At 44.2% G+C, this 22,797-nt stretch overlaps 1 protein-coding gene across 7 annotated transcripts in view; it reads left to right on the forward strand.

Moving 5' to 3' along the window:
• Positions 1 to 22,797, forward strand: part of AFDN (afadin, adherens junction formation factor) — a 1,370,646-nt gene that overhangs the window by 644,261 nt on the left and 703,588 nt on the right. For all 7 annotated transcript variants that reach the window (XM_075339717.1, XM_075339721.1, XM_075339720.1 and 4 more), the window contains exon 16: positions 14,870 to 15,015. In XM_075339717.1, coding sequence (XP_075195832.1) covers positions 14,870 to 15,015 — 146 coding nt within the window. The remainder of the gene's footprint in view (positions 1 to 14,869; positions 15,016 to 22,797) is intronic.

Genomic DNA, 22,797 nt, shown 5'->3' on the forward strand with positions numbered 1-22,797 from the left:
CGATCTGATGCTATATAGAAATGTGGAATGTATGGTACATCCTTATTTATCATCTACATAGGTTTATTGTTATCATGTTATGAGATAGTGCCATGTGGGTGAGTAGATGGTATATGTATATCAATATGAATTTGAGGTAAAATCTATATATATTTTCCTCTCCAACCACGACTAGGGTACGGTCTTTTTAATATGATTGTAGACCTTGAGGCTATATTCAATTTCCTCTCTATCCACGACTATATCACAATAGTGTAATTATATATAATATACTGCTGGAGTGACGTGAAAATATTGTTTGTTTGAAGACAGGTATTTTCTGTTTTTAAATAATGTATATTATGACGTGATCACACTGTGCGTCTCCTCTTTAACCACGACTTACGTGGCATTTTTGACTCATGGGTGTTTTTTTATCGAGGTATAACATATGTATACTGTGATATAGGAACAGTAGAAAAAAACACCAGCTCACCCACTTGGAGTTCCATAAGAATCTGACCGGTGCACAGACATCAGCAGGACCCACTGAAGTGTGAATATGAAGAAAGGAATTTCCAGCATCCAGGTTGCAGATTATTTTAAAAAACGAATTTCTTTATTCCAAAATGATTTAAAAGGTCATTCCATATGTATAAAAACAAGTGGCAATTATCAAACAGGTACGCGTTTCGGAGGATCACCTCCTTAGTCTGAGACAACACCATTCAAATGAAAAGCCCTTAAAAAAGGTCAAGGGGGAGGGGAAAATCACAGAGAAATGACATCACATGTGTAGAAACACGACTGAGTAGGTAGCACATGAGATAGACTTTTTACAATACATTTGAAATTTCATTTTTCACATTGAGCCCATACGGCATTCTGCTATTAAGCAAAATTATCCATTTTGCTACGCAGCGGTGTAACAATTTTCTCAAATCACCACCCCTTTTAGGGAGGATCACTTTTTCTGCAGCATTCACTTTGAGCGATGTCAGATTGCCAGCATGCACATTTAAAAAATGTTTAGATGCGGCAGACAAGCTCCGTGTAGTGGTATGGTTTACATCATAGACGTGCTCTGAGATATGACGGCGTAATGTACGGGAGGTATTTCCCACATACTGGACGTGGCAGCTCGTGCAGGTGATGATGTAGACCACCGCAGTGGTACCGCAATTAATAAAGGACTTAATGGTAAATTCTCGATTATTAGCACATTATTGTACCGCGTACCTGTTTGATAATTGCCACTTGTTTTTATACATATGGAATGACCTTTTAAATCATTTTGGAATAAAGAAATTCGTTTTTTTAAAATAATCTGGAACCTGGATGCTGGAATTTCCTTTCTTGTGATATAGGAACATATTGTGTAATTGAACATAGTTATGTATATCGATATTCTGTGAGTATGATCTGTTTAGGCAATATTGAGGAGCTGGGGCACATGTGTGACTCAAACAGTAATGATATCTCCGCTGAATATGGCGTTTGATATGAGGTCTGGATGTCCCTTGAGAGTTAGGGGTGCTTCACACACAGCGAGATCGCCGCTGAGATCGCTGCTGAGTCACTGTTTTTGTGACGCAACAGTGACCTCATTAGCGATCTCGCTGTGTGTGACACTCAGCAGCGATCTGGCCCCTGGTGTGAGATCGCTAGTCGTTACACACAGCCCTGGTTCGTTTTTTATTGTTGCTCTCCAGCTGTGACGCACAGATCGCTGTGTGTGACAGCGAGAGATCGACGAAATGAAGCGAGCAGGGAGCAGGAACCGGCATCTGGCAGCTGCGGTAAGCTGTAACCAGGGTAAACATCGGGTAATTAAGGTGGTTACCCGATATTTACCTTCGTTACCAGCCTCCGCCGCTCTCACACTGCCAGTGCCGACTCCCTGCTCTCTGCACATGTAGCTGCAGTACACATCGGGTTAATTAACCCAATGTGTACTGTAGCTAGGAGAGCAGGGAGCCAGCGTGTGCGCGGTTCCCTGCTCTCTGCACATGTAGCGACGTTATGATCGCTGCTGCGTCGCTGTGTTTGACAGCTAAGCAGCGATCATAACAGCGACTTACAAGGTCGCTGTTACGTCACAGAAAATGGTGACGTAACAGCGACGTTGCTGTCGCTATGTGTCTGCACATAGAAACTGCCTGGATTGCTCTGAGAACAACTATAAAGCCTGAACGATACTATCGGAGGAGCCCTGTGACGTCATCCAGACATGAATGGGAGTGTGATAATTGGATTGGCCTCTGGGAGTCATGTGGTTTGCCTGCAATGGACTTTGGGTACTGGATCTCCATGACAACGATGCTATTCAAGCATAGAGCTGCGATTTATATAAAAGTGCGGCGATTTTGAGATATCTGTATGTACTATGAGTTTATTTTGCATTGCATTGTCATGTCTGTGATACCTGATGAGATGTAGCTTTGTCAGATCGCTCTATTGTAATATTGTTTATGTCCGAGATTAATTTGCATATGGGGGTGAGCGGTTGTGTTTAATTGGTTTACATGTAATTGACATTTGTATAAATATTAGACAGCTCGGGTCTAATGCCATGCTTAAAAAAGACAAACTGATGTCGAAACGTTGCATGTTTATTGCACTATGATGGAATAAAGAAAGAAAAGAATTTGCATTCAGGAGGACGCTGTCATTCGTTTCTTTACAGGGAATGAGAGAGAGACAGACAGACAGGGAAAGAGACATTCTGGCAGGGAAAGAGACAGAGGGAGACATCCAGTCAGACTACATGCACAGTTGCACACATTGTACATTACCCCATCTTGTAGTTCCTGATCATTGGAGAGCAGGAGAGAAACCAAGGGGACTTGCACGAAGGCTGCAGCAGCTGAACAGGACCTGCATGTTCACTGGTCATGTGATCAGGCACATTAGTGATCTGACAGGTCCTTCACCGCAGCCTCCATAGGACATTTCCTGTCCTGCACCGATCACATACATCAGTGCAGAGTAGGAGAGACGGCAGCTCTCTATGAGCGACTCGGTCCCCCTCATTGCCCTGATGGCGGCCCCGCTCCCTGGGGCCCTGTGAGCTGAGGGGTGAAAGAGGAGGGGCCTGGGCTGTCAGCATCTGAGCCCCCCCATCCTGCCTCCAGCTCACGGGCCCCATAGCAGTGGCATGGTGTGCCTCTATTGACGGTACACCACTGTCTCCATCCATTCCCTAGGGCCCAGCCCTACTTGCAGAGGGCCTACCATCTCGGCTGCCACCACCATCAGCCCCAGATGTAATAGACTGTGCAGCGGCGGTTCCATCACCATAACCGCAACCCGCAAGTAGCATTACAATACAAACTCTTTCACTCCCCTGTATATTCACCTCTTTTAAAAAGCATGCCCAAGGTCACGGAACCGGGCATCGGCCATCGGCCATTATACAACCGTGACACAGCGTCCCCGTACATATATGGCCCGGGACCGAGTATCCCATAGCCCTGGGTGACACACAAGCATGTCTCTAGGTGAGTTTAAATGAGCGAGAGTTTCCCTACTTCCAGTTTGTCATGCTCCCACCCATACACATGCTCCAAGATACTCTAACAGTGTACTGGTGAAATTCACAAAGAGCACAACACCAAAAGAGAAGATTTTCCTTAGGGAATGTGCTGTGTGAATATATCCACTCCATTGACTGCATAGACAAAATAAACTGGCCAAATAACACAATCTCCAGATAAAAAAGAAACTGTCTCTCGCCCCTCTCTCCACTCTTGCCACTCTCTCTCTGCTCTCACTTTGTTGCTGCTCTCTCTCGCTTTTCTCTTTTACCACTGTTTCCGCTCTCTTGTTGCTCTCTTGCCGCTCTCACGCCACTCTTACGGCTCTGTCTCGCCGCTCTCACTTTCTGTGCTTTCACTCTCACCGCTCTCTCTGGTCTTTCACTGCTCTCTCTCGCCGCTCACTTTTCGCGCTTTCGCACTCTAGCCGCTTTCTCCACTCTCTCAATGCTCTTTCCCTCACAGCTCTCTCGCGCCTCTCTGCGCTATCTCGCGGCGCTTTCTGCCCACTCTCTCCACACGCTCTCTCCGCGCTCTGTCTCGCGCTCTGTCTGTGTCTCGCGCTCTGTCTGTGTCTCGCGCTCTGTCTGTGTCTCGCGCTCTGTCTGTGTCTCGCGCTCTGTCTGTGTCTCGCGCTCTGTCTGTGTCTCGCGCTCTGTCTGTGTCTCGCGCTCTGTCTGTGTCTCGCGCTCTGTCTGTGTCTCGCGCTCTGTCTGTGTCTCGCGCTCTGTCTGTGTCTCGCGCTCTGTCTGTGTCTCGCGCTCTGTCTGTGTCTCGCGCTCTGTCTGTGTCTCGCGCTCTGTCTGTGTCTCGCGCTCTGTCTGTGTCTCGCGCTCTGTCTGTGTCTCGCGCTCTGTCTGTGTCTCGCGCTCTGTCTGTGTCTCGCGCTCTGGCTGTGTCTCGCGCTCTGTCTCTGTCTCGCGCTCTGTCTCTCTCGCGCTCCGTCTCTCTCGCGCTCCGTCTGTGTCTTGCGCTCCGTCTGTGTCTCGCGCTCCGTCTGTGTCTCGCGCTCCGTCTGTGTCTCGCGCTCCGTCTGTGTCTCGCGCTCCGTCTGTGTCTCGCGCTCTGTCTGTGTCTCGCGCTCTGTCTGTGTCTCGCGCTCTGTCTGTGTCTCGCGCTCTGGCTGTGTCTCGCGCTCTGGCTGTGTCTCGCGCTCTGTCTCTGTCTCGCGCTCTGTCTCTGTCTCACGCTCCGTCTCTCTCGCGCTCCGTCTCTCTCGCGCTCCGTCTGTGTCTTGCGCTCCGTCTGTGTCTCGCGCTCCGTCTGTGTCTCGCGCTCCGTCTGTATCTCGCGCTCCGTCTGTCTCGCGCTCTTTCTGACCGCTCTTTTTTGCCGCGCGCTCTTTCCACAAGTGCTCTCTTTCGCCGCGTGCTCTTTCTTTCACTGTGTGTTCTCTGTGAAAGATACACAAACAGTAATAAAAGACAATGGATACAGTGAGAGGGCAGTTGAGAAAATGGCACACCAAAAGAATATCACACTAATTATTGTAGACCATAAATGCCAGCACTGAAACATGCTCATGACGAAAATAATTATTACAGTGGTCATTAGCTTACACATATCCCACAAGTGCTAGTAATGAGTAAATATATATAGATAGTTCCTTCACAAAGTGGGCAATGTGAGAACTGCCACAAGAAAAAAATCTCGACGCTTGTTTAGTGTAGCCGCTTTCTCATTTGGAATTGTGCTCTGAGGTCTGGCAGGACCGAAAGGCACGTACATCTATCCATGGAATCAATGTGACTGGCACACGCACGTTGGGTCATCGACACCACCGGCGTCAATGTACACAGTGCATGTGCTGGAGCAAAGACATATTACTATGGCTTTCAGGCATGTGCACAATGCTGCAATGTCAGGGGACTGAATAGCGCACAAAAGCAGAACCTGCGCACCCACATCAACCCATAGGGACATATATTGCATAATATAAATACTGCAGTGCAAAATATTGATGGTAGATGGCAGTTAAATTTTGGATCTTAAGATAATGGCAATAAGAAATAGATGTACAGACGATAAATACAAAACTGTGATATTGCACAATATGCTTAGAGTTTTCAATGACGGATGAAAATTTCATTAGCTAAATATTAGGATAGATGACTTGTATAATGATGGAATACGTTGCAAGAAGAAAACATCAGAGAAAAAGACACATACATGATATGTCAGTAAATCAGTTAAAAATATACAGTATATCACAAAAGTGAGTACACCCCTAACATTTTTGTAAATATTTTATATCTTTTCATGCAACGTGACTGAACATATGACACTTTGATACGAATCAATGTACAACTTGTATAACCGTGTAATCGTGTTGTGCCCTCTAAATAACTCAACACTCAGTCATTAATGTCTAAACCCCTGGCTGCAAAAATGAGACAGCCCATAAGTGAAAATGGCTAAATTGTACCCAAAGTATGAATATTTTGTGTGTCCACCCTCATTTTCTAGCAAAGCCTTAATTCTTTTGGCCATGTAGTTTTTCTTTTGGCCATGTAGTTCACTAAAGCTTCATAGGAGCCACTGGAATTCTCTTCACTCCTCAATGATGACATCATGGAGCTGGTGGATGTTAGAGACCTTCTATTTGAGGATGCCCCCCCCCAGATAGGGTTTAAATCTGTTGACATGTTTGGCCAGTCTAGCACCTTTACCCTCAGTTTCTTTAGCAGTGGTAGTCTTGGATGTGTATTTTGGGTCGTTGTCATGTTGGATTACTGCCGTGCGGGCTAGTTTCCGAAGGGAGGTAATCATGTTGTTTTATTATGTCACCGTAAATATTGGCATTCATGTTTCTTTCATTTTTCCCTCAATGAACTTTAGCTCCCCACAGCAGGCAGCACTCATGCAGCCCCAAACAATTATACTCCCAATACTATGCTTGACTGTAGGGAGTACACACTTGTCTTTGTACTCCTCTCCTGGTTGCCACCACACACATTTGATAACATCTGAACTAAATAAGTTTATCTTGCTCTCAAGACATGGTTTCAGTAATCCAGTTCCTTAAAGGGGTTATCCGGCTTAATTTGCTTTTTTTTTATTATTTCCCTATTGGGCTACATTGGGGCAGGTAAGTAGATAGAGACCACTTACCTGCCCTGCTGTCAGCCCCTCTCCCCCGGCTCAGAGTGGTCATGTGACCGCTCCTGCCGCGATTTTGCTGTTTCCGGTCATTTCATGTCAACATGGGCAGGACCATGTTGACATGCAAATGTGGAAACAGCATGTTTCCTCCCTGCTAGGCGGGTACAGTGCGATGAGCCCCGCCCCCTTCCCTGCACCCTCCCACACATTCCCCCGCACCTCCCCCTGCACTGCTGTGGGGGTCCGTGACCTGGGGGAGGGGCCTGGCGGCGGCTGCCGTGGTGTCAGCGCCAGCAGCGGGCCCCCTGCTCAGGATCACACATTCAAATATACCGGCATCGCAGATCACCGATGCCGGTACATTTGAAAGTGCTGATGAGAAGCAGCGCAGCGCTGCTTCTCATCACCGTCCCTCCCGCTGTCTGAGCTCTCTTCAGCACAGCGGTGACGTCACCACTGTGCTGATATGTCTAGAGCACAGACAGCGCGCGAACGTGCAGGAGCGGCGGGGACCGATGACGGGTGAGTATGTACTCCCTATGGGGTGGTGTGTGTGTGTGTGTGTGTGTGTGTGTGGTGCACAGCCCGATGTGTGTGTGTGTGTGTGTGTGTGTGTATGTATGTATGTTTGTGTATGCAGTGCACAGCCCGATGTGTGTGTGTATGCGGTGCAGAGCCTGATGTGGTGTGGGGTGCAGAGCCCGATGTGGGGCTGTTATTTGCAATGCTGTAGTGTCCTGCCCTGTAGTGCGCTGCCCTGTAGTGTCCTGCCCTGTAGTGTGCTGCCCTGTAGTGTCCTGCCGTGTAGTGTGCTGCCCTGTAGTGCGCTGCCCTGTAGTGTCCTGTAGTGTGCTGCCCTGTCCTGTAGTGTGCTGCCCTGTAGTGTTCTGTAATGTGCTGCCCTGTAGTGTTCTGTAATGTGCTGCCCTGTAGTGTCCTGCCCTGTAGTGTCCTGCCCTGTAGTGTCCTGCCCTGTAGTGTCCTGCCCTGCAGTGTCCTGCCCTGCAGTGCGCTCCTGTAGTGTCCTGCCCTGTAGTGTCCTGCCCTGCAGTGCGCTGCCGTGTAGTGCGCTGCCTTGTAGTGCGCTGCCCTGTAGTGTCCTGTAGTGTGCTGCCCTGTCCTGTAGTGTGCTGCCCTGTAGTGTCCTGTAATGTGCTGCCGTGCAGTGTGCTGCCGTGCAGTGTGCTGCCGTGTGGTGCCGTGCAGTGTGGTGCCGTGCAGTGTGGTGCCGTGCAGTGTGCTGCCGTGTAGTGTACTGCAATGTGCTGCCGTGTAGTGTCCTGTCCTGTAATGTGCTGCCCTGTAGTGTCCTGTCCTGTAATGTGCAGCCCTGTAGTGTCCTTTCCTGTAATGTGCTGCCCTGTAGTGTCCTGTCCTGTAATGTGCTGCCCTGTAGTGTCCTGTCCTGTAATGTGCTGCCCTGTAGTGTCCTGTCCTGTAATGTGCTGCCCTGTAGTGTGCTGCACTGTAGTGTCCTGTCCTGTAATGTGCTGCCCTGTAGTGTCCTGTCCTGTAATGTGCTGCCCTGTAGTGTCCTGTCCTGTAATGTGCTGCCCTGTAGTGTCCTGTCCTGTAATGTGCTGCCCTGTAGTGTCCTGTCCTGTAATGTGCTGCCCTGTAGTGTCCTGTCCTGTAATGTGCTGCCCTGTAGTGTCCTGTCCTGTAATGTGCTGCCCTGTAGTGTCCTGTCCTGTAATGTGCTGCCCTGTAGTGTCCTGTCCTGTAATGTGCTGCCCTGTAGTGTCCTGTCCTGTAATGTGCTGCCCTGTAGTGTCCTGTCCTGTAATGTGCTGCCCTGTAGTGTCCTGTCCTGTAATGTGCTGCCCTGTAGTGTCCTGTAATGTGCTGCCCTGTAGTGTCCTGTCCTGTAATGTGCTGCCCTGTAGTGTCCTGTCCTGTAATGTGCTGCCCTGTAGTGTCCTGTCCTGTAGTGTGCTGCCCTGTAGTGTGCTGCCCTGTAGTGTGCTGCCCTGTAGTGTGCTGTCCTGTAATGTGCTGCCCTGTAGTGTCCTGTCCTGTAGTGTCCTGCCCTGTAATGTCCTGCCCTGCAGTGATCTGCCGTGTAGTGATGAGAGGTCAGTGCTGGGGCAGAATATACTGACAGGGAATGTGTGTGCAGGGGGCGGGCAGAGGGCGAGGCTGGACACTGGGGTGGGGCTGGACAGTGAGGCCGGACGGTGCCAGCTCTGACTGAGGTTTTGCACAGGAAGTGGTCATGTTTGCTGGAGCTGAATGTAAACAAGAAGCTGCACAGAATAAAGGTATAATTCAAGAGGAACAAAAGTTAGAAAAGAAAAAATAACAATGTAGGGGTGATTAATATGACAATACAGCACACATTAGCTTAAACATTTTTGTTATGTCGGACAACCCCTTTAAGCTGGGTTCACACATAGTGATAACGACGTCGCTGTTACGTCACCATTTTCAGTGACGCAACAGCGACCTTGTACGTCGCTGTTATGATCACTGCTTAGCTGTCAAACACAGCAGACACAGCAGCGATCATAACGACACGCGTCGCTGTGGAAGCGATCCTGCGCTTGGTAACTAAGGTATGGTAAATATCGGGTAACCAACCAAAGTGCTTCTCTGGTTACCCGATATTTACCTTGGTTACAAGCGCACACCGCTTAGCGCTGGCTCCCTGCACTCATAGCTACAGTACACATCGGGTTAATAAGCAAAGCTTTGCTTATTTCCCGATGTGTAGTCTGGCTGCATGCAAGGAGCAGGGAGCCAGCGCTGGCAGCCTGAAAGCGGCGGACACTGTAACTAAAGTAAATATCGGATAACCAAGGAAATGGCTTCCCTTGGTTACCCGATGTTTACCTTGGTTACAGCTTACCACAGGCTGCCAGAAGCTGGCTCCCTGCATCCTGCTCGCTTCAGTTCGTCGCTCTCTCGCTGTCACACACAGCGATGTGTGCTTCAGAGCGGGAGAGCAACGAGCAAAAAATGAAGCAGGACATTCAGCAACGAGTGGCAACCTCACAGCAGGGGCCAGCTCGTTGCTGGATGTCACACACAGCGACAGCGACGGGATGTCGCTGTTACGTCACAGAAAATGGTGACGTAACAGCGATGTCGTTGTCGCTATGTGTGAACCCAGCTTTTGTCTGCTTGTCTTCAGCAAAGTGTTTGTGGCATTTCTTGTGCATCATCTTTAGAAAAAGCTTCTATCTGGAACGACAGCCATGCAGACCAGTTTGATGCAGTGTGCAGTGTATGATCTGAGCACTAACTCACCCTCCCACACTACCCTTTTAACCTTTGCAGCAATACTGGCAGCATTGCTATGTCTTTTTTGAAAAGACCACCTCTAGATATGACACTGAGCTCGTGCATCAAACTTCTTTGTTCTACCATTCTGAGTGGAATCTGTCTTGTTAAACTGCTGTTTGGTCTTGGTCACCGTCCTACAGCTCAGTTTCGGGGTTTTGGCAATCTTCTTATAGTCTCTAGGCTATCTTTATGTAGCACAACAATTCTTTTTTTTTCAGATTCTTTGTCATGTGATGCCATGTAGAACTTCCAGTGACCATTATGACAGAGTGTGTGAGCAATAATGCCAAATTTAACACCCTTGCTCCCCATTCACACCTGAGACCTTGTAACAGTACTGAGTCACATGACACTGGGGAGAGAAAATAACTAAGGCTGGTTTCACATCAGCGTTTTTCTGCCAGTCGGCAAAAAAACGCAGAACGCATGTTAACCAGATCCTGTTGAATTTTACTTAAACGCATGCAATTGCAAGTGTTATTTACTGGATTCTGTTGGGAGAGAGAAAGGGAGAGGAAGGGAGAGGAAGGGAGAGGAAGGGAGAGGAAGGGAGAGGAAGGGAGAGGAAGGGAGAGGAAGGGAGAGGAAGGGAGAGGAAGGGAGAGGAAGGGAGAGGAAGGGAGAGGAAGGGAGAGGAAGGGAGAGGAAGGGAGAGGAAGGGAGAGGAAGGGAGAGGAAGGGAGAGAAAGGGAGAGAAAGGGAGAGAAAGGGAGAGAAAGGGAGAGAAAGGGAGAGAAAGGGAGAGAAAGGGAGAGAAAGGGAGAGAAAGGGAGAGAAAGGGAGAGAAAGGGAGAGAAAGGGAGAGAAAGGGAGAGGAAGGGAGAGGAAGGGAGAGAAAGGGAGAGAAAGGGAGAGAAAGGGAGAGAAAGGGAGAGAAAGGGAGAGAAAGGGAGAGAAAGGGAGAGAAAGGGAGAGAAAGGGAGAGAAAGGGAGAGAAAGGGAGAGAAAGGGAGAGAAAGGGAGAGAAAGGGAGAGAAAGGGAGAGAAAGGGAGAGAAAGGGAGAGAAAGGGAGAGAAAGGGAGAGAAAGGGAGAGAAAGGGAGAGGAAGGGAGAGGAAGGGAGAGGAAGGGAGAGGAAGATCCCATGTTTTAGGCCATGTTTTGTACAGGAAACCGGATCCTTCAAGCCGCATAGAACCGCAACTGTGAAAACCGGATCCGGTGCCCATTGAAATACATTGCAGCTACTGCCGCAATCTACAGGATCCGGTGACATGCAGTTTTTGAACGGAGGTGAAAAACGCAACATGTTGAGTTTTTGATAAAAGGTAAAAAACTGCAACTCACCGGATCCTGACACTACCACACGCAAATGCATGCAACGCATGTTGCCGCAAGTCCATTGACATTGCATTGAGCAGACAACGGATCCTGTAAGATGTGTTTTGCGTTTTTTTGCCGACCGGCAAAAAAAAACTGATGTGAAACCAACCTAATTGGGCACAATTTAGCCATTTTCACTTAGGGATGTACTCACTTTTGTTGCCAACAGCTTAGGCAATAATGTCTGTGTGTTGTTATTTAGAGGTAACACAAAATTTACACTGCTATACAAGCTGTACACTGACTAATTTACATTGTATCAAAGTGTCAGATCTTCAATGTTATCCCATGAAAAGTTTGTACTTTTGTGATAATACAGTACCTACATTTGTTGTATTAATTTTTATCATCTCAGACAATAGATATATTATCTCTATCCCCGATTTTTTGAGAATTTGTTTTTGCAGGATACACCACCTGGTCATGCAATATCATTGATTGATCTGTTAGATCAGAGAAGAAAACACTGGAAAGTGGAGATTTAGGCCGGTTTCACACATCCGGCTTTTAGCCGGTTTACCGGATCCGGCGCTCTCCCGTACAGACAATACAGTACAGTGACAGCGCTGTAACTTCCGGGTCATATGCGCCGGTCACATGACAGCATGTGACCGGCGCTTGTTGCGCTGTCACTGTACTGTAGTCACTGTATGGGAGAGCGCCGGATCCGGTAAACCGGCGAAAAGCCGGATGTGTGAAACCGGCCTTAAGCAGGCTTGGGAACAAGAACCTTGAGTATTATTATCTCCGTCAGATGGGGGAAGGGATTCCTATTCACTCACAAGGTCTCTATTGGTTGCTCAGTTTAGGAAAAGAATTACAGAATCCTTACGAGGTGGTATCTTATCCATCAAAGTTACATGCTATTTTCTCAATTGTCTGATATTTGCTGGCGGTGTGAAACTAAAATGCTGCATGTTTGGTGGGAATGTTGTAAAATTAAGCCCTTTTGGGATAGTGTTTTCGAATTACCATTTGATAACAAGCGATAGAGCTGTATATACCGTATTTTTTGCTGTCTAAGACGCACTTTTTCCCCCCCAAAATTGTGGGGGAAATAGGGGTGCGTCTTACAAAGTGAATGTAACTTACCGGGCAGTAATGCGGCGGTGGAGTGAGTCACAGGAGGCTGGTGCGGCCGCCATGGATCCCCCGGCAATCTGCTGCGGAGGCGGCCGCCATGGATCCCGCGGCAATCGGCTGCGGTGGCGGTCACCATAGCCGAAATCTTTATCTGCGCCTGCGCTGCCTCCAACGCGACTTCCGGAATATGGCTGCGGAGGTGACGCAGGCGCAGAGGGAGATCTCGGAGAAGCGAGATCTCCATCTGCGCATGCGCTGCCTTCCGTAGCCATTTTCCTGAAGTCCATCGCGCAGATAGAGATCGCGGCTCTCGAAGATCGCGATCTGCGCATGCGCGGGCTCCATGTTAGATCTCCGCAGCAGACGGAGACTATCATAAGAAAGAGGAGAGAGAGAAGAACGATTCTCCCTCTCCTCGCTAGGGCTGGATGCTGATTGGTGGAGACAACTTCTGCAGAGCTGCCTCCACCAATCAGTGATCTGAGTCTGACAAATGTTATCAGTTGAACAAAGGGTCCTAATAGGTGAGCAAAAAACACTGAAGGGGAACACAACCCCCATCATCAGCCTTCAGAATATACTGTATCATTCGGTGTATTCTGAAGGATGATGGGGGCTGTAGTCCTTTAGTGTAAACACTCCAGGGAGGGACTAATGTAGTGGCCAAAGTGTAAATCTGACTACCACCCCCCTCATCTTTCAGAATACAGCCATGTATGGTATACAGTACATGGATGTATTCCTAAGGATGAGGGGGGTGGTAGTCCCAGATCCCCATAAAAGTGCATCATGCAGGTCCCCCATAGCCGTGTCATCCACGAATCCCACATAACAGTGCATCATCCACAGGTCCCCATAATAGTGCGTCATCCACAGGTCCCCCATAATAGTGCGTCATCCACAGGTCCCCCATAATAGTGCGTCATCCACAGGTCCCCCATAGCAATGCGTCATCCACATTTCCCCCATAATAGTGCGTCATCCACAGGTCCCCCATAGCAGTGCGTCATCCACAGGTCCCCCATAGCTGTGCATTATCCACAGATCACCCACAGCAGTGTCATCCACAGGTCCCCAATAATAGTGCATCATCCTCAGGTCCCCCATAACAGTGCGCCATCCACAGGTTCCCCATAGCAGTGTCATCCACAGGTCCCCCATAGCAGTGTCATCCACAGGTCCCCCATAGCAGTGCGTTATCCACAGGTCCCCCACAGCAGTGCATCATCCACAGATTCCCCCCCATAACAGACCCTCCTGTTGAGTCTAAATTGTTAAAATAATGTTTTTTTTTAATTTTATTAAAATGTTTTAGCACACTATTTGTCTCAATTTTTTCTTTTTTAATTTTCCTCCTCTAAAACCTAGGTGTGTCTTATAATCAGGTGCGTCTTATAAAGCGAAAAATACGGTAGTCCTCTGATTTCTCTTTTCTCTATTTTACCATTATTGATGAGCAAAAACAAAGAATCAAAGTAAAAAGAAAAAGGAGGAGTCCAGCTCTTAAACATGTGATTCTCTTCTTTATTGTTTAAAATGCATGACCGTGATTTTTTTCAGACCACAGGGTTTGTGGAAAATTGTGGGGTACTGGATTAATATCGGCAATGCAAGTCTATGGGTCAGTGAAAAAAAAACCAAACGGATGACACTTGGACCCCACTCTGATAATAGTGTGATCAAAACAATTGGGGATCAGAACAGGACATACTCAATGGATATTTGTGCCCTCCAATAAAAAAATTGTCAGGAGGAAAAAAACCCCAAACAAACAAACAGAAAATCACCGGGTGGTGAAGGGGTTAATATGTAAATAGAGCCTTACTCAATGAGAATGCTATGATATATTTTTCTTTCTGAGTTGTGTACTTACTCGTACCTGGTTTGGAGTGGGTTTTTTTTTACAAGATTTCCTTGATTTCTTCATATTTCTTTTTTTTTACCAGGAAGTAGACCTGGGTGACAACGTAGGATATGGCGATGGGAAGCAATCCCATCTATATTAGCTTAGCTCAGCCTCATGCTGCTTTCATATGAGTACAATATTCTACTTTAAATGGCTGACCTGTTCATAACACTCATTTAGCAACTGGGCTTGTGCTGTACTAAAAAAAAAAAAGCCTAATTTTTATTTTTGGAGACAATCCCATAATCCTCTGCCTAATGAACTTCATTTTCTTTTTTCTTTTTTTTTTTTTATAAATACCCATCACTTTTTCCTTTTAGTGTTTTGTTATTGTTTTTTTTGAGGAGGGGGAAAGGAGAGTGTTGTATTCTTTAATCTCTCCCAACAATATTTTGGTTAAGAAGTTTAACAAACCAATACCAAATATTTGTAGCTCAACAGTTTGCAGCCTACGAGGTGGGGGGGTAATTTCTTTGCTTGGGTGCACATGTTCTAGTTACCAGATTAATCATCTGTCACTGCCTCCCTCCTGAATTAACAAGTTTTTGTGCATATTCAATTTTGGCCTTCTGCGGCATAAAGATTACCAGGATAACTGTTATTGTGTTTGTGAAATATATCATTGCATTCTTTTCTTTTTTTTTTCTATATGCAGAAACAAAAAAATATTGCTGGAGCACTTGCATTCTGGATGGCAAATTCGTCAGAGTTGCTTAACTTCATAAAGCAAGATCGAGATCTTAGTCGAATTACATTAGATGCTCAAGATGTGTTGGCACACTTGGTTCAAATGGCATTCAAGTAAGAATGATTATTTTTTGCTTTGTATTCCATGTATAGGTATTTGAGTGTTTAAATTTGCTTTACTTAGTTTCAACCCTACTTCACTTTTAGTAGTAAATGTAGTGAAAAAAATGTTGTTTCTTGTTTCCTGGAGTCTTTATATTTGTGGCTCAGTTCAGCATTTTGCAGGTAACGGAACCTGATAGAGTGAATGTCTATTTCCCATCTTGTTCTTAACAACCCTTATCAAATCTTAAAGGAAATGCCAGTTTCAACAAGATACAAGTTATCAACAGTAATGTAACTAGAGTTCTATGGGCCCCAATTCAAAATTTGGACTTAAACACCCTCCAGCATGTTGGTCAGATGTGTATTGTAGATCTTCCTAACATGTCCCACCCCCTCCAAAAAAAGTATATAGATTAAATATATAAATCTCATAAAAAAAATGGCAAAAAGATAATTTTCTGAGTGATACTTCTAAATTGTAGTCATATAAGTACCATATAATAAATATCAACATATTGTTACTGAACAAGTCTACTATACCAGAATACATATGCAAATAATAACCACAAACTGGGGAAAAATGGACCTACGTTCAAAGTGCAATAAAAACCATAGTATGTTATAAAATGATTACTATATTCAATAACTTATTAAAAAATAAATTGTAATTAATGCAGACAAATAGCCACTAGGTGGCACCACATCACTATGATACAGAAGTCTCAGTAAAAAAAATAGTATCGTAATAGCAATATCCATATGCAATTATAATGATAGGTAGTAATGGCATAAATTTTGTATACAAGACATCCAATCTAGTAAAAAAAAATCTAAGATTGCACATAAACAGCCATACATTGCCATTTATATGTTGTGCATGGCCAGCTTCTTATACCACATGTTAGCTTAGAGAGATCAACTTCCCCCATGTTTTATTGTATCCCAGGATGCAGTCTTCTGTGTGGATCTATGTAGAAGTACTTTGTACAGCAGTGTACATTTGTCACATCTATTATAATGAGATTTACATTGTGTCAATTTAGATTCCTGATTGGGCCAGAAATCTCAGGCTCATAATCTTTTTGGGGGAGGGGATATCCATATGGTGTCACTATTGGTGGACACTCGCATATATGGTGTCTTAGCGTGTATGCCCAGGGGTTAATTATCACTGGAGGATGAAGAAGGTGAGGAAAAATAGAGTAAGGTGTTATTCCCTCACCCTCGTTATCAGTGTCAGGGGCAAGGACGGTGTATGCCTTCTCGAATGAATATAGCCTTTGGGATATTTTATTTTTCATGTTTGTGGTGTGTGTGTGGTGTAAACGTTATTAGAATAAAAGAAAGAGAGAAAAGAAAATATTCTATAAAGAAAAAAAAATAAAAGTAAAAGAGGATATAAAATTTGGGAAAATAAATAAAACAAACCTAAGGACTTCAGTAAACAAAATTACTGAGTCACCGCAACTGAATTACACTATCCGTAATTCTATGCAGTAGAAAAAAATGAGTATAAGTACAAGAATTTTTCACTACAATTCTGAAGTTACAATTACTAAACAGATGTCAGTAAAGAAACATTACTGAGCACCTGCAACTATGTAACACTAATCCTGACTATATTCAGTAAAAAAAAAATTAAAAATTAAGTAGATTCCAATAACTACAGTATAATTTTAATGTTCCTAATCCTAGCCCTATCAACTTATCTGATTTCTTTTTTTCATTGGATTGGGGGTGGGGTTTAAAAAAAAAGTCAATTGTATGGCGATCAGTGATTTGCGTCACTGATCATATCTCAATAGCAGCAGGACCCAGACAAGGATATAATGCAAAAGAGGGTACAAATGGACTGGGGGGGGGGGGGGGAGTCCTGGCCATGGATGCTAATCAAATACTGATTATTGGTTAACTACTGATCAAAGCTCAACAGCAGAAGGGGGAGAGAGGTATTGAGGTTGACTGGGAAAGAGCAGTGAACAGGACAGAAAAAGGAAGATCTGCTATCTGTCTTCTGTCAGCAGCAACAGCAGCAGAAGTGGTAGGACAAGCTCAAATAGCCTGTGTCACCATAAGGCCAGCAGATCAGCAGCAGAACAAACACCGGGTCCCTCACAAGCTGAAATTAGTCCAAGCAAAGCACTCACTGTGATATTAGACCACGTCTCTGTTCACTTATTGGTGCGCTCAGACATCATTGTCCTATATCCCCAATTGGTGTTGGGGCTGGTGATGCTACCGTTGCCTAGCTCCAGTCTATGATCAATCCAGTTCTAGCACTGACCATGGCTGGACTTTAGTTGTTTAGGTCAATATCATTTGCCGAAACATTGAAATCACTGTGATTGGACATCCAATCACAGTAACCGTAGCAAGTACAGGTGCCGTGTCGTCAGATTCACCAAGCACCTTCCTCCGATCACTGTGTCTGAATACACCCCTATAAAGCATTATTTTGTGTGTGTTTGTGTGTGTGTATATATATATATATACACACACACATATGTGTATATATTTATATTAATACACTGTATGTGTGTGTGTGTGTATGTATAGGTAATAGAAAAATAGACTGCCAATCAATTCTTATGAAGAATATAATTCTTTTATTGCATTAAATCCATATATGGAAGGAAGGCGTCATAAATGTTTAAATAAATATTTACGGTTACATATAACATTGAAGTTTTGACTAATATCCAACAATATGAATCAGATAAGATAATTATTCCGAATATCTGCTGATACTCATACAGATGTATAGAGTAGTATTGTCATTACCTTAAGGTTGAACGATAATGAGATTTTAAGAGAAGAAAATACAATAACATACTCACTGTCTCAGACACATAAGTACTCAAAGAAAGTGAAGATGTGAGATGGCATTGAAGAGAGCAAGATGTTTACCAGATCCTGTATATTGGACCTAAAGAGCTGCTTAGACGCCCCTAGTCATTGGAGAATCCAAGCAGGCCCCCCAGACTTTCAAATTTTTTGGGGGACCCCTATTTTTATAAAGAAAATGTTCAAAAGAAGAGCTAGTGTTTACCAGTTTAATCCACAATAAGCAGGATGTTCCATCCACCTGAGAATTATGCCCTTTTACACTATAAACAAGATTTTCTTCAGAAAAGTGATATCATACCTAGACCATTTCTCTGCATTTAATACTCCAAAGATACATAATAGGGGATCTGGAGGGACCTCCAATTCCAAAATTGACAAAATGTACTACGTCCCTCCAATATGCCTATGGCCACTTTCAGACTTCCGTGTTTAAGCATGTGCAAGCCACAAGTACCGGTATGATCATCCCTGTGCCATATGGGTGACGTCAGTGTTTGTATATGTGTGACTGGTACGGTAAGAAATGCATATTACTGAAATTAATGGTTTTTTAATGTGTAAAAGATGGGGAAAACCTGAAAAATTACAGATAGATATAGAAAGATAGATAGAACAGATACTATAAATAAATAGATATAAAGAAAGAATAGAAAATAATAGAACATAAGGAAAGAATAGAAAAATAGAACATATAAAATAGACAGCATAGCTGAATAGATAGATAGCTAGCTTGGCCAGCTATTTTGCAGCATTTTAATTTTTTAATTTAAAAAAATTACGTGAGGTTCCCCCCAATTTTCACATCAAGAACAGGAACAGCAGCAGCTGCAGGCTGCAACCCTCAGCTGTCTGCTGTACCTTGACTGGTTAGTAAAAAACATGTAACCCATAGTGGCATCAGTAAAAATGTCTGCTCAGGGTGTAAAAAATAAGCTATAACACAGCCCCATGTCCTGGAAAATGAAAACGTTATGGGTCTCAGAAATTTAGAACAAAAGCAAAAAAATATATATTTTTACGTTGTTTTTTTTTCCACCATTTTTAACTGTATTTTAAACATTCAACTGTTTTTTTGTAACTTCAAGAGACTTGGATTTTTCTTTCCAATTTTACAGTACACTGCAGTAGAATGAATTGACAACTTGTCCTGCAAAAAACAAGTCCTTAACCCCTTCACGACCGGCCGATTTTTCGCTTTCCGTTTTTTTTTATCGCCATTCTTTTTCTGAGAGACGTAACTTTTTTATTTTTCAGTTAATATGGTCATGTGAGGGCTCATTTTTGCGGAACGAGCTGTACTTTTAAATGAAACCATAAGTTTTACCATATAGTGTACTGGAAAACGGCAAAAAAAATTCCAAATGCAGAAAAATTGCAAAAAAAGTGCGATAGCACTATTGTTTTTCAGATATTTTATTCACTGTGTTCACAATATGGTAAAACTGATGTGTGGGTGTGATGCCTCAGGTCAGTGCGAGTTCGTAGACACCAAACATGTATAGGTTTACTTTTATATAAGGGGTTAAAAAAAATCGGAAGTTTGACCGAAAAAAGTGGCGCACGTTTTACGCCATATTCCGTGATCCGTAGCGTTCTCATTTTTCGGGATCTATGGCTCAGTATCGGCTTATTTTTTGCGTCTCGAGCTGACGTTTTTAACGGTACTATTTTTGCGCAGATGCTACGTTTTGATCGCCTCTTATAGCATTTTGCGCAAAAATTGTGGCGACAAAAAAAACGTCGTTTTGGCGTTTGGAATTTTTTTGCCGCTACGCCGTATACTGATCAGATTAATTGATTTTCTATTTTGATAAATCGGGCATTTCTGAACGCGGCGATACCAAATGTGTGTATATTTTTTATTTTTTTAACCCTTTAATTTTCAATGGGGCGAATGGGAGGTGATTTGAACTTTTAGGTTTTGGTTTTTTTTTTTAATTTTTTTTTTTACTTTTTTTTTATTTTACTTGTTCCCCTAGGGGGCTATTGCGATCAGCATTCCGATCGCTCTGCACTATCTGCTGATCACAGCTACACAGCTGTAAAGAGCAGATACGCTCTCTTTCTCTTTTGCTGTGCCGCTGGCACAGCGGAAGTGAAAGCAATTCATGTGTAGTACAGGAGTCATCGCATGACCCTGTGCTACCATGACAACTAACGGAAGTCACGTGATCGCGTCACGTGACTTCCGGTATCGGGCGGTAAGTAAAAGTTTACCGCGATCGCGCTTATAATGGCGCTGTCACATATTGACAGCGCCATTTAAGGGGTTAAACGGCACGAGCAGATAACGATTCTCCTCGTGCCCTGCAGGCACACATCTCAGCTGTGAAAATCAGCTGAGATGTGTGCCGATCGCGGCATGATGCTGCCGGCAGACCGCGAGCAGTAACATTATGACCGCTAGGACGTAATTTTACGGCCCGCAGTCGTTAAGGGGTTAAACTATGTGGATGGAAAAATTAAAAAGTTATTGCTCTTTTAAGAAATGGAGATAAAAATGAAAAACAAAAAACCTAGAAAATTCTGTCATGAAAGCTTTAAAGAGCTTTCACAATATATAGGCTGGTCCAAAGTCACTTCAAACGTGAATATGTCGCTACAAAAAGCCCTAGATGAGTAATGAGAGACATCTATGAAACCGATTTACTAATATGTAAGTGAAAGTAAATAAACACAAACACCTAAAAAATCCTTTATTTGAAATAAAAGACAAAAAAAACACCCTTTATTAACCCCCAAAACACCCCTGAAGGTCCAACGTAATACACACAATGTCCCATGATGATTCAGCTCTGCTACATCTGAAGTTACAGCAAGTGATCATGGAACATGTCCACACGCTGTAACTACAGGCTGAGAATGAGCCGCAATCACCAGTGACAGCACTCAGGTTAGTTCCAGTCACAGTTGGAGGTTCCCACGGTCCTCCACCTGTTACCGCAGCTAACCAGACCTTAGGGTACTTAAACTCAGTGGCCCCACCTGAGGTCAGGTTAGATGCAGTCACAGGTGAAGGACTGTGGTAACCTCCAGCTGTGACCGCAACTAACCTGAGTGAAATTATTTACTTTCACTTACAGATTAGTAATTGGGGGGTCTCATAGATGTCTCCAATTACTAATCCAGGGCTAAGTGGCAGCTGTGAGCTGCAATTAACCCATTATTACTCTGATTGCCACGGCAATCGGGAAGAGCCAGGTAAAGTGCTGGGATTGTCTAATCTAATGGATGAGACAAACCTGGGTGACTGCAGGCTGTTATTTTTAGGCTGGTGAGTCCAATTAGCATGGGTCTCCCCAGCCTGAGAATACCAGCCCCCAGCTGTCAGGCTTTATAATAGCGGGGAATCAAAATTGGGGTGAATCGCATGTTGTTTTTTGTAAACTATTTAAATATCTGAAAAAAAGCAGTTTGCGGTTTCTCTTATTTTGATACACAGCCAAGATAAGCGTGCGGATAAGGGCTGCAGCCTGTACCAGTATGCTTTATCTGTGCTGGGTATCATAATATGGGGGGACCGTACACCAATTTTTTTTATTATTTTTATACCACAATAGACCCACATTGTGTCTGTGATTGGAAGTGTCAGACATGCTGTCACTCAGGGTGGGGGCATGTCTGAGTGCAACAGACTCTGGTGGGCGGAGAAAGCAGTGCATATGCATGAAGGCTAATGCACAGCCCTGAAAGTGAATGAGCAGCCACGGAAGCAGTTACAGCTGTGCTGGAGCCTCAGTAAGTATAGCGCTGCTTGCTCCAATCCCCCTATCCGTTTACCATCATTTTTAATCACTGTATTCTGGTCCCCATAGACTTATATAGGGACCAGCGTCCGGCCACATACCCGGAATCAATCCTGGGGCGTTACTGGATTATTATTATTTTTTAATCTGGTCTGCCGGTCCCAGTTATCTATGAGTCCGCCCATCACTACTGCTACACGTTTAATCTTTTAAGAGTAAGAGGAAAGTAAGAGGAAAAATTGTTGCGACAGACATATATTATTTATTAACTTTGTGTGGATCCCCTGCGTTTCACAGGAATAAAAAGTAACATATGCAGGTAAAGGAAAGTCGGCTCACCCAGTGAAAATATCAGGAGCCACGGAACTCAATGAGCAACAAGGAATAATGAGTAAAAAAGGAGGGAAAAAAATCCAGCTTTTAAGATTTTCTGCATATTCTTCATTTGAAATGTGTTTGCTCCTTTCACTGTCTTCAGCTGTGACAGTTTTTAATCTTTATTCTGCAATACATTTTTAGTGGTTTTTTGTAGGGAATATCTTGGAAGCTGGATTTTTACGTTGTTTTTTTTTTCTTGTAAAAATTGTTTGAAAATTGCTAATTTTTCAAAATTTTCTTTAAATTTCAGATTTTTTTTTTAAATAAGAGCCCAACATATTGATCTTAAATTTACCACACAAACGTCATGAAAATAACAGTCTCAAAACCACTATATGCAGCAGCATTACAATGTTGTTACCTCAAACGGTGATGAACGTCAGATTTGAAAATGGCAAAACTGGCCTCAGAAGCAAGAGGTTAAAGGGAATTTCCAGAGACAAAAAAAAAACCCCAAACCATCTGGTTGTCCCTGTGATGAGCCCCAAATCTCTTTACACAATGTACCTTTTATATTTTAATTCATTAGATCCCCTGCAGCTATGCTTATTATTTACATTCTTCATTACCTGCCAGCACTCCCTCCGTGCCTTCTGTTATACAACTTACAAACTCCAACTCTGTGCCCATCACTCTGCTTTCAAAGCACCATCCTGAAACTCCAATACAGTCTCAAAATGTATAAATTGCTGCCCACAATTCCTCCTTCCTAACATTTCTCTCGCTTCACCTACAACATATTGTCCTGAGACTTCTGCTGACTATGTTCCAGGTGCTGACAATGGCCGCACACAGTCTCAATGTGCCATAGGAGAAGCAT

This window comes from Anomaloglossus baeobatrachus, chromosome 3, assembly GCF_048569485.1.
Source record: "Anomaloglossus baeobatrachus isolate aAnoBae1 chromosome 3, aAnoBae1.hap1, whole genome shotgun sequence".
Classification (NCBI taxonomy): domain Eukaryota; kingdom Metazoa; phylum Chordata; class Amphibia; order Anura; family Aromobatidae; genus Anomaloglossus; species Anomaloglossus baeobatrachus.